The 12,699-nt window shown below is 40.5% G+C and overlaps 1 protein-coding gene across 8 annotated transcripts in view; it reads right to left on the bottom strand.

The window, feature by feature from the left end:
• nap1l1 (nucleosome assembly protein 1-like 1) overlaps positions 1 to 11,907 on the bottom strand; it is a 164,022-nt gene extending 152,115 nt beyond the window's left edge. For all 8 annotated transcript variants that reach the window (XM_048608043.1, XM_048608042.1, XM_048608039.1 and 5 more), the window contains exons 1-5: positions 11,809 to 11,907; positions 6,881 to 7,022; positions 3,348 to 3,428; positions 1,680 to 1,808; positions 250 to 321 (exon numbers count right to left, since the gene is read on the bottom strand). In XM_048608043.1, the coding sequence (XP_048464000.1) occupies positions 250 to 321; positions 1,680 to 1,808; positions 3,348 to 3,428; positions 6,881 to 7,022; positions 11,809 to 11,891 (507 nt within the window). In that variant the 5' untranslated portion in view covers positions 11,892 to 11,907. The remainder of the gene's footprint in view (positions 1 to 249; positions 322 to 1,679; positions 1,809 to 3,347; positions 3,429 to 6,880; positions 7,023 to 11,808) is intronic.
• Between the last annotated feature and the right edge of the window lie 792 nt (positions 11,908 to 12,699).

Here is a 12,699-nt window from a genome sequence, read left to right as displayed (position 1 = left end):
TTTTCTGAAGAAGGGTCTAGGCCCGAAACGTCAGCTGTCCTGCTCCTCTGATGCTGCTTGGCCTGCTGTGTTCATCCAGCTCTACACCTTGTTATCTCAGATTCTCCAGCATCTGCAGTTCCTACTATCTCTGTACCAATAGAAAGACATTCTTTCAAACAAACCAAAATCCTTTATTGCTGATGGAACATAAATCCATACACAAAATATTGAAGATGCTGTTACAATGAATTTTAAAGTAATTCTTACCATTGGCTGTTCTGGGTCTGAAAATTTCACCTTCAAGTCTTTCAAATGCTTTAAGATAGGTTCATCATGTTCCTGTAAATAAAATGATGTTTTTAACGTGGTTTATTAGAGTAGAGAAAGGAGAATTAACACTTTGGGTCCAGTGATCCTTGACCCCAAATGTCAACTGACTTCTCTCCACACGTTTCTAGACCTGCTGAGCTTTTCCAGCAATTTGTTTGTTTGATTTGCTGCATCCGGAGTTCTTTCAGCTTTTACCCCATATCCATGAAATCAAAGTGAAATCTGAGTAAGCTTTACTAAAATGGATAAAGCTGAAAGGTTCGCCCTACAGGCTGAAGGCAGAGGCTATCTAGGATAGCTAATAAGGACTCAATTGGATCACAAAAACATTGAATTAATTTCATGCATGTTGAGATAGCATCCAACAGTTCATTTAGTTACCTCCCTCCAATTAATTGTAATCAAATGAAAAATACCAAATTTCTCAAAATTAATACACTAAAAACATTTTCAATGATGTTACTCATTTATTTTTATTTGGTTTGACTCTAATTAAACTGGATTTAAAATCTTTACTGCTTCACTGCCATCCATATTTCACAGTATAATTTACATCTAAACCCCTTTTCTTCCCCCATTTTGTTATTTTTATTTCTTTAATCATTCATGGTCTGAGGGCATCGCAGCATTTATTGCCCATTCCTGATTAACCAAAGGGCAGCTAAGAGTCAACCACATTGCTGAGGGTCTGGAGTCACATGTAGGCCAGACCAGGTAAGGATGGCAGTTTCCTTCCCTAAAGGGCATTAGTGAACTGGGTGGGTTTTTCCAACAAACGACAATGGATTCATGGTCATCATTAGATTCTTAATTCCAGATATTTATTGAATTCAAATTCCACCATCTGCCATGGCGGGATTCGAACCCAGGACCCCAGAATGTTATCTGGGTCTCTGGATTAACAGTCCAGCGATAATACCACTAGGCCATCGCCTCCCCAATAGTTAACACTGTATACTACAGATTTCACAGTTTTGAAACAATGACCCCGATGGGAAGTGCATTGGAAACAGGAACCACTCTTCCATAAGTTGTCACAATGTAAACAATGATGGTGATTCATGCCTGGCTGGGACAACTAGCCAAGAAAAAAAAAATTTCACTGAAATAAGGAAACAAAACCATTTATTACAACTAATCCATTAACAGGTGGAAAAAGAGATTAATTAATAAATATGCAACCCTAAACTATAATTGCCTTTTAAATGAAAATACACATTTCCTTGAATCTTTTAAGATTTGGAAAAGATTTAATGAAATTATCTAAAGTTTCCAATTTTACCCGATTGATAAATCCAGATAAAACCGACAGCAGCAGAGAGACATGAATTAGATATTTCACGTTCGCTGGATTTACAAATGCCTACCTGTATCATGTCACTGAGCAAATCAACATTCTTGAAGACTGTCAGCCAAAATTCTGGAATTCCCTTTGGTTCCTCTTTTTCTTCATCTTTTTTCTCTTCCTCCACTTTAACCTTTTCTTTCACTTCATCCTGGAAGGAAAGAAACAACTCCAATCAACCAAACAGCAGGGGCCTAACAAAACAAAAATTAACAACGGGTACTCCAAATGCACATGAAGGCAAGACTCCGTGGCTCAATTCTAAGTAGGTACTGATCAAGGGAACATTGGTCCAGATCACATTCTAGTGAGATTTGCTAACGACATACAAGTTACATCAAATTTCATTCAAATGCAAGAGGAAAGTATGCAGTAAAAGGCAGGACCCTGAGAGCTTCAATATAGAGGGATCTTGAGATGAAAGTCGATAGCTCCCTCAAAGCAGGAACACAAGTGAATAAGATGGTAAAGGCAGCATACAGCATGCTTACCTTCATTGGTTGAGGCACTGAGTATAAAAGTTGGCAAGTCATGCTGCAGCTCTATGAAACATTAGTTAGGCCACATTGGGAACAATGTGTGCAGTTGTAGTCCCGACAGTATAGAAAGGATGGGGAGGCTTTGGAAAGGGTGCGAAAGAGGTTTACCAGGATGTTGCCTGGATTGGAGTTCATTAGCTATTAGGAGAGATTGGAGAAGCGTGGATTGTTGTCATTGGAATGTCAGAGGCTGAGACCTAACAGAAGTGTATAAAATGAGACATGAATATGGTGGATAATTGGAGTCTTTTTCCCAGGGTGGGAATGTACTTGACAGGTGTTTCTATTTATTAAAAATATATAGATTCTAACCATAGATAAACAATTGTATCAGTCAACATACACGACTAGTTAAAACTCTAACCCCCTTATAAACCACAGCTTACAGCAAATCATGTGTTAAATTGTAATGGCTTTCTTTAACCTCGAGATTCTTTTTTGAAAAGGAGGAGAGAAATATACCTTCACTTTCAGAGATCCGATGACTTCTGCTCAAACATGCACACCCACAAATTGTTCAGCTACGTGGAAGCCTATCACAGTTGATGCCAGACTGAAAATCTTCAACAACTGGTTACTATTCCAGACTGGTCAGCTACTCGTTGCTGGTGAAACCTCCCTTTATGCACCCACCCTGGCTTCAACCCATCTGCATTCCTATCCTCACTGCTTGAGCAAGCAGTTTTGTAAACAGCATTCACAATGAGTGTCAACCAACTCACTTTTCAAAAACAGTCTTTTCCCCATTTTGGTCCACAATCAAAAACACAAAAATGAAAAGATACTGTCCTTACAAGTGACCCTGCCAACAGTTTATAATCAAGATAGAGTTTACTTGACAGTGGAATATGGTTTTGGCACAATATAGTGTACCTGATCCAAGACAAATGTTGAGATGAAAGAGAAGTTGGGAATAAACAGCCAAAAAGTATAAAAAGTAAAATCCGAAATGGATGAAAAACAAAAATCAATGTACATGAAGAGACTGCATCCCTTGATATGCCCCCAAATCTACTCACGTTCTCCAATACAATAATCCACATTTAGTTTCAACTTAGAATTAAACGGAACAGCCAGGTTTTATTCCAACACTGATCATTCCATCTTGGAAAATATGAATGCTTCCAGCATCCAGAAGCTCGCATACTTACTGATAACTCTTCCTCCTCATCTCCTTGCCATTTGCATTCATCCTCTGTGGGCTCAAAGACAGCATTGATAATGTCACTCCGCTGAAGACAAGACAAGACATTGGTTACTTATTGGAAGTTCCTTGATCCAAGTGAAACATGAGAATAACACACTCCTCCATATGATAAAGCAGCTCATTTCCCAAATCAGTTCATCAGTTAGCAAGGATTGCATGAGCTCCTTGTATGATATTGCTCAATTTGTACTAACGTGGAAACAGTTTCCTCAAACTAGAATTTAAAAGTCTTAAAATGACCAAATAACTCATTTTTTAGATAAAATACTCAGACGAGCTAAATATGGTACAATTCTTGATTTGGTGCATGCTAAAATTCTTTCAAGTCCAGTTTTCTCCAGGGGATCATCCAACTAAATGTTTCTAAATCCTTGGAAGCATTGGTAAACCTTGTGACTGAGCTCTGCAACCTATCCGTTTAATGAATTACAAAACTGCAAGTTACTTTTCTCTTCTACTCATGTTTCAGTTGCATATACCTAACTCTTGTACCAACTGCTCACAGGAAGAGGAAACAAAGTGAAAGCACATTACAACTCTCCAGGAGCCTTAACAAATGTGACAAAGACCGGACACATTCAGGAATGACAAGTGAAAATTGCTGTCACATTCAAATGAAAAGATACTGTCTTTACAAGTGACCCTGCCAACAGTCAGTAATCAAGATAGAGTCGTGCTGATAGTAATGTCTGCTAAAACTATACCCTTTGAATTACCTTCCATTCACCCATAGCTGTACTTTGTCAAAAATATCTGCATGCATATTGTAGAACTTCTCATTCACAATTTATCAATTGGCTTTACTTTCCAAGTAGCATCTTAAAAAGGTTTTGCAGAAATTCTAATAAACTTTAAGACAAACTGCAACATCGTCTTAGCTAAACTTAAGAATTTTGGGAGTCTTTCAGCAATAATTAAGCTTACTAGCTCTAAATATGTTGGCTTTTCTCACCAGTTTTAAAAGTAACTAACTATCTCAACAATTAAAGCAATTATCAGCGGTACTGAAATGATTGCTGAATTTTGCTACAGTACAAAAAGGTAAAGTCGCCCATAGTCCCAAAGGACTACAGTTGTTCTCTCATTACAGAGATGTGACTTGTGGAGCGTTTAATCTGAGGGTCACCATACCTCAGGTTAGGCGAGGTGGAGAAGGATCTTTGTGGTGTTCTCAGCCAGTACAGTAATCTAATCTGTGATGTTAAATGTCACTCTGCATCATAAACCAGTTATACACCAGTTTAATAATGGATTTATTACAAATCCAATATAGGTGAGAAAACTCCAAGAGCTTATTTCATTGACAATGCCTAAATTAACATGATCAAATACAGAGATCAATCCTGGGGTGGGCAGTCCCTCTGAAAATTGCCATATATAAAAAAAAAGGGATAACTGGAAATTAAACTGCAAGTTTTTATTTAATTTCAACTTTTAAAAACTCATTCATGGGATGAGGGTGTTGCTGTCTAGGCCAACATTTATTGTGCAGAGGGCAGTTAACAGTCAACTACATTGCTATGGGTCTGGAGTCACATGTAGGCCAAACCAGGTAAGGATGGCGGTTTCCTTCCCTAAAGGACATACGAACCAGATGGGGTTTTCCAACAGTCAACAGTCAATTTATGGCCAGACTCTTAATTCCAGATTTTTATTGAATTCAAATTCCAACATCTGTTGTGGCAGGATTTGAAGTTGAATCTCTAGAATATTACCAGGGTCTTGGGATAATAGCACTATACCATCACCTCCCATAAATCAACGAGTAATCCAGTACCAGCTAATCGCCCCAATTCAGATCCATTTTCTGATGCCTAATATTTTACACCTAAGCCACCTCTTTACATCAAGTAACTCATAAGTTGGTTAAGTGGCAGCTATTCAGAGATTCAGACTTAGCACTAATGTAGACTTTGAAGAAAATACATCGCTATTTAGAGAAGCAAGGTTTGATCGGGGATAGCCAGATGTCTTTGTGAAGTCGAGTCTAACAAATCAAGTGGTATTTTGAGGTAGTGAGTTGAGGATAGGGCAGTTGATGTAGTTTATACAGATTTCAGAAGGGCACACATGGGAAAACAGTAACAAAGGTAAAAGCACAAGGGACCCGGCATAACCTGGTAAGTCGGATTCAAATCAAGCTTAATGATACGATACAATGGGTAGTGGCAGAAAGCTGTTTACGTGACTGAAGGCCAGTGAGCAGTGACATGCCACAGGGATCAGTGCTGGATCCCTTATTGTTTGCGATATTCATAAATGATGTAGAGGTGAGAGTGTGTGCATAGTAAGAGAGAGAAGCTTGTGGATGACTAATATTGTCTGGGTGGTTGACAGTGGGAAGAAAGGTATTAGGTTATAAAAAGAGTATATTGACAGGTTGGTCAGATAGGCAGATTAAATTGGTACATGGAATTTAACCCAGTTAAATGTGAGGTAATGCACTTTGGAAGCAACAAGACAAGGAGGACACAATAAATGGCAGGACATAAAGGAAGCTCAGATGAACTAAGAGATCTTGGGGTGCGTGTCCACAGATACTTGAAGATGGCAGCACAGGGTAATAGGACAGTTAAGGTGGCATACAGTCTTTATCAGTCGTGGATTAGAATGTCAGAGCAGGGATGTAATGTTGGAGCTGTACAGGACTTTAGATTTGTGCACAGTTCTGGTCAAAGCAGTATTGGAAGTACATGATTGTGCTGGAGTGGGTGCAGAAAAGATTCATCAGGATGTTGCCTGGGACTGAGTACTTTAGCTACAAAGAGAGGCTGGATAACTGGTGGAGAGAGTTGGTTCCCTTTGTCGAACAGTCAATAACAAGGGAGCACAGTTTTAAAGTGAGAGGCAGGAGGGTTGGGGGGGACTTAAGGAAAAGCTTTTTCACTCAGAGGTTGGTTGGAGTTGGAAATGCACTGCCTGAGGCAGGAAATTGCAACCTTTAAAAGTACTGAGATGACCAGTTGAAGTGTCATAACATTCAAGGCTACGAGCCTAGTGTATGAAATATATTGAGTATAGGTGGTGTACTTTTAATGGTTTGGACTCAATGGGCTGAAGAACCTCTATTGCATGGATTATATGATTAGACTTTTTTCTTAAAACCACAGAATGAAACCTTATTTTTAAAAAAAAAAACATTGACAGTGCAAAGAAAAATTTTCATGTTCTTTCCAGTATCCTCTGACCCAGTGAACAGTGCCAGCAAGATAAATGCAAATCTTGGACTTTTTGAATCAGCTAAACAATAGAAATCAATTTTCACATAGATTATGCAATCTTCAAGGGGTCGGCAGTACACAAGCCTGAATCACATTTCAAAACTAGTTATTGTTTCATTTTTTATTTATTTATTTATTTATTTTTAAAAAAAGAACATCCACGAGATGCTATTTCAGCAAATACTGGTGCCCCCAGTTCCCAGCCCCAATTGACTGGTGCAAAACACCTCTCAACAAAACAAAAATGATACCTTACCTTGTCAAAATGGGGTTGGTAGAGAGCAGCATACTTTCGTTGCAATTCATGAACCTCTGCATAGAACTTAGCTTCTATATGCGCACATTTCACCTGGAGGTTCTTTAAAGCATTTACGCGCTTCTTCACAATTTTAGGCAAGCTGAAAAACCAATACAGTTCATAAGTCAACTTGCTTCCTATTATTCAAACAAAATGGACGCAAATTTACCTCACCTCTGCCCTCTGCAGTGATTTTTAAGAAACACAAGCCAAAGCTGTATTTTCAATAGCTCAACTGAGATATAATTTGCATTTCCAATCACCGCAGCCAGTTTCATCATTCTTTACTACTGGCTGTAACTAAAACCAGAAATTGGCAGTCATATGCCTTATCCCCCAAATACAGAAGAACCCTGAATATGGTAAAAGTGGCACAACAGATAGCCATTTGACTCTCCATACGGCAGCTCACCACCACCTTCCAGGAAAACTAGAGATGGCAATAAATGTTGATCCAAAGCCAGCAAAGTCCACATCTGTTTAATTTTTAAACACCCCAGTTCTTTTCCTCCTTCTATCCCTGCGACTTAAGTTCATTACAGTCACATGTCTACGCAATTTCCTTTTCAATTGATTTTGTTTCCACCACCTTCCTAGCTAGGTTGGGGGTGGTCGCACCTTCATCAGGAGGATGCTGCAGGAACATTGCAAAAATCTTCAAATGCAGCTCCTGGTGACATCATAACTTCAAAAGTTGAAAAAAGCTCTGGATTGGTGAGTACTGGGCATTTGACAATTACTTGTTAACCCTTTGATTTCCTAACAGATTTGGAGCCATGGAAACTTAGCTACAGTTTACTTTATCATAACTGTAGGTGATAGAGCAGGAAGTCTAACAAAATAAGACTAAGAATTAATGCATTGGACTGAATTATAAGTTAGGACGTGTCAGGAGAGGCCAGCCAAGTAGGATGTACATCTTTGTCACGTGGAGAGTTCTGGATGCTACCAGTGTCCTAGATGACCACATGTACCAGAAGTGCTCCCAGCTGCAAGCTGGAGCGCTGGGTCTTGTAGTCACTGAGGCGCTACTGCGAGGCTGAGAATTACATGGATAGCATGTTTACAGAGGTGGTCGCACCACAGCTCAAGGGGCGAGAGGAGAGGAAAGAAGGGAGTGGGTGTCCACCAGACAGGGAGGGAGGTAAGCTGAAGGGAGGCAAAACCCAACAGCAGTGATAGGGAATGCTACAGTCAGGGGAACAGAGAGGCATTTCTGCAGACACAGACCAACTCCAGGATAGTGTGTTATCTCACCATGATGTCAATTAGCAGCTGCAGGGTATCCTGAAAGGGGAGGGTGATGAGTTAGAGGACATGGTACATGCTGATAGCAATGATATGGGCAAAATTAGGAATGAGATCATGCATCAAGAATTCAGGGAGCTAGGCAAAGGATTAAAAAGGACTTCAATGATTGTCATCTTTTGATTACTCCCAGCGCCCCATGTTAGCAAATTTAAAAGTTGGAGAATAGGACGGGTGAACACTTAGCTCAGAAGTAGGTGTAACAGAGAGGGTTTTAGATTCTTGGAATGGTCTGCACCTGAACCATGCTGAGACTAACATCCTTGCAGGTAGATTTGCTGGTGCTGTTGGGAGAAGTTTAAACCTAGTCTGGTAGAAGAGGGGTCACAGAATATTAATGAAAGAGAGACACATCATGCTACAGCAAAGGAAGCAGGTGACTTTAGCAACGTTGAGTGTCAAAAGAGTAAGGCAAGGCTGGATGGTCTTTAATACAAGGAATGTAATAGGTAAGACTGATGAGTTAATGGTGTGAATTGATACATGCAAGTATGATATTGTTGCCATCACAGAAACATAGTTGAGGGAAGGACTGGACTGGCAACTCAACATTCCAGGGTATAGGATCTTTTGGCGTGACAGAAGAGGGAGTAGAAAGGGTGGTTGTGTAGCACCAATAATTAAGGAGTCAATTATGACAATAAGGAGAGATGATACCTTGGAAGGATCCTCAAACAAGGCTTTGTGGGTAGAACTTAGGAATATTAAGGCAGCAGCTACTTTACTGGGAGTGTATTATAGGTCCCCAGTCAACAGGAATTAGAGGAGCTAATATGTAGGCAGTTCACACAGTTGTCTAAGAGAAATAACTGGGTATTTATATTTGGGGATTTTAACTTTCTCAGGATAAATTGGGACAGTCATAGTGTTAAGGGTTTAAGAGACAGCAATTTTCTTGAAATACATCTGGGGAGGTTTTTGAATCAATACATAGAAGGCCCAACAAGGCACAGCACAGCGCTGGATCTGCTTCTGGAGAAAGAAGCTGTCAATCTTTCACAATATGGCAGTGGGGAAACATTTAGGTGAGAGCGACCACGACACAATTCAAATTTGTTATCAACAAGGAAGAGAAAAAGGCCCCCAAAAGACAGTTTTCGATTTTATTAAAATAAGCAGGATCTGGCCACAGTAGACTGGGAACAGCTCTTTGAAGGGAAGTCTACAGCAGAGCTATAGGGGTAGGGGCAGGGGCAACATGTACCCTTTAGAGAGAAATGCAGGGTCAAAGTTTGGAGGACTCTGGATGTCTAGATGTCATCCAAAGGGATCAATTCAACTGCAGTCCGAGAAGAATACATGAAGTACAGTAGGGAACTTAAAGCAATTAGAAGAGCAATAAGGGGGCATGAAAAAGGACTTGCAAACAGGATTAGGGATGATCCCAAGATATTTTATAAAACATTAAAGGGAATAGGTCAACCAGGGAAAGAATAGGGCCCAAACTACGTGTGAGGCTGCAGAAATTGAAAGGGTGTTGAATGAATATTTCTCTTACTCTGGAAAAAAACAGAACTAAGGTACAGAATTCAGGGAAAAGGGATTGTGAGGAACTTGCACAGTTTGAGACAGCAAATTGGGAGGGGGGCTACTGGAGGCTCTGTCGGGCTTAAAAAGCAGATTAATCCCCTGGCCCGGATGAATTGCATCCCCGGCCGCTGTGGGAGGGCAGGCAGGAAATTGTAGGGACTTTGACAATTTTTTTTAATTCCTCTTTAGCCATGGGGCAAGTCCCAGTTCTACTTTTAAAGGGTGGTAGAGATGAACCAGGAAATTACACACCAGTGAGTGCCAAGTCAGTGATAAGGGAAACTATTGGAGAAAATGCTGAAGGAGTGAATTAATACCACTTGGAAAGTCATGGGTTAATTAGGGAAAGTCAGCGTGACTTTTTTTTGGAGGGAGGTCATGCCTTACAAATGTGTAGAATTTTTTGAAAATATGATCATGTGTGGATGAGGGAAGTTCAGGTGGCGTAGTTTTATATGGATTTCAGCAAAGCTTTTGACAAGGTATCACACAGTAGACTGATTGAGAAGGTTAAAGCACATGGAATTGAGGAAAAACTTGGCAAGGTAGATCAGAAACTGGCTCAGTAATAGGACACAAAGGTAGTGGTAGAAGGCTGTTTGAGTGACTGATGGCCGGTGTCCAGTGGTGCACCGCAAGGATCAACGCACTAAAACAGACCCTTTGGCCCAACTAGCCCACGTCAACCAGATTTCCGAACCTGAACTAGTCCCATTTGCCTGCGTTTGGCCCATATCCCTCTAAACTTTCTGATCCACATACCCGTCCAAATGTTTTTTTAAATACTGTAATTGTACCTGCCTCTACCACTTTCTCTGGCAGTTCACCCCATATATGCAACACACTGTGTGCAAATGTGTGCACCTTAAACCTATGCCGTCTAGTTCTGGACTCCCCTACCCTTGGAAGATGACCTTGGCTATTCACCTTATCCAAGTACTGCAACCCTTATTCTTTGTTTTATACACAAGTGATCAGGATGAAAGTATGGGGGTGTTAAGCGAATTTGCAGATGACACCAAGACTAGTAGAATGGTTAGTAGTGAAAATGATGGTTGTAGGTTGCAGGAAGATGTAGATGAGTTGGTCAGGTGGGCAGACCAGTGGCAAATGGTATACAGCCTGGTAAGTGCAAGGTGATGCACTTTGGAAGAAACAACAAGATGAGGGAGTATTTAATGAATAGCAGGACAGACGGTAGCTTAGAGTAACAGGGGGATCTTGGGGTAATTATCAACAGATCCCTAAAGTCAGCAGAGCACATGCAGAAGATCGTTAAGGTGGTATATGGGACACTTGCTTTCAGTTGTGGCATAGAGTATAAAAGCAAGGAGGTAATGTTGGAGTTGTACGGAGCGCTGATCAGACCACACCTGGAGGAGTGTGGACTTCTCGTTACCTCACGACAGGATGTGATACCACTAGAGGGGTTACAGAGGAAGCTCATCAGGATGTTGCCTGGGATGGAGAAATTGAGGTTCTGGAGTAGATTTGAGTAGATAAAACACAACAGCGCTTCAGAGACTGCACTGATGATGTTACCCAGCAGGGTAATGAAATGCCTGTAAACTAATGAACCAGCTTGGCGGGTTCCAGGCTTGGATTGTTTTTAGAGCACAGAAGACTGAGGGAGAACATTCAAGATTGTGAGAGGTATGGTCAGGGTGAATAGAGAGCAGCTGTTCCCCTTAGGTGATGGTCAATTATGAGGGGGCATAGGTTTACCTTAAGAGGCAGGAGGTTCAGAGGGTGTGTGTGCATGAATCTAGAATGCACTGCCTGGGAAGGTAGTGGAGGCCGCAAACCTTACAACCTTTAAAAATATTTGGCCGAGTACTTCAAATAACATAACATTCAATAATATTTGACAAGTGCAGGAAATTGGGATCAAAGAGACCGCAGTTGTTCAAAGGTGGCAGCTCACCACTATCCTAGAGGACAACAGACAAGAAATGCCAGCCCAGCTAATGACACCCACATCTGATAAATGACCAAAAAACTGCAACAACAGGACCATGAGGATAAGGTGCATTGTTGATATCGCTTACCTTTCTATATAACCAGATGGGTTTCCTACAAGCCCATCAAGTCGCTCCTGTAACGCTGCCAAAATCCGTGGATTCTGCATCATTTGCACTGTAAGCTGTCGAGCTGTACACGTATTGTTTTTGGGGGATGGGGGCAGGGGACGGAGGGAGAAGAGAAATGAACAGTCAATTTATGGCTAATACCAGATGGCCCTTTTAATGTTTTAAACAACATGTTAGGCAAGATCCTAGAAAATAACTAATGTTAAACTAAATGAAAGCTGTAAATTTGATACAAATTTGTGAAATACATCTGTTGTGATTGTATGTTTGACCCCAAAGATCTCTCAACATATCAGAAAAGACAAAGCAAATTGGATCATAGAATAGATCACAGGAAGGCGGCAATTTGTGCACATGCTGGGCTCTTCAAAAGATCAATTAATCGTAATGCCTCACTCTCTACAACCCTGCAAGCCTTTCCTCTTGAATTTATTTAAACAATTCAATTGAGCACCTCAAATCTCATGCAAACTCCTCCAAAGAAAAGAAATCCCGAGGGAAGTGGAATTTCAGTAAGATTCTGAATTCATCCAGGATGAGGGATAAAACCTTACCAATTACACAGTCTGACTTGAATGAATTAACCCGCACACTGCTTAATAGAAAAAAGATTAGAAAAGAAAAAGACAAAGACAACAAACAAAGGTCAAGAGAACAGGTAAGAGACAATCTAAACAAAGAAGATTTTTATAAATTTACAATTCCCCATCAAGAAACTTCAAACAACCACACTTCTCTCTTCCACTGTCTTGTGAAACCAGATCTAGAGAGGAACTATCTCCATTATGCAAAAATAAGCAGAATAGAACATAGAACATAACAGCGCAGTACAGGCCCTTCGGCCCTCGA

The sequence above is a fragment of the Rhincodon typus genome, chromosome 18, assembly GCF_021869965.1.
Source record: "Rhincodon typus isolate 14 chromosome 18, sRhiTyp1.1, whole genome shotgun sequence".
Lineage (NCBI taxonomy): Eukaryota > Metazoa > Chordata > Chondrichthyes > Orectolobiformes > Rhincodontidae > Rhincodon > Rhincodon typus.
This window is presented reverse-complemented; position numbering and strand designations above follow the sequence as displayed.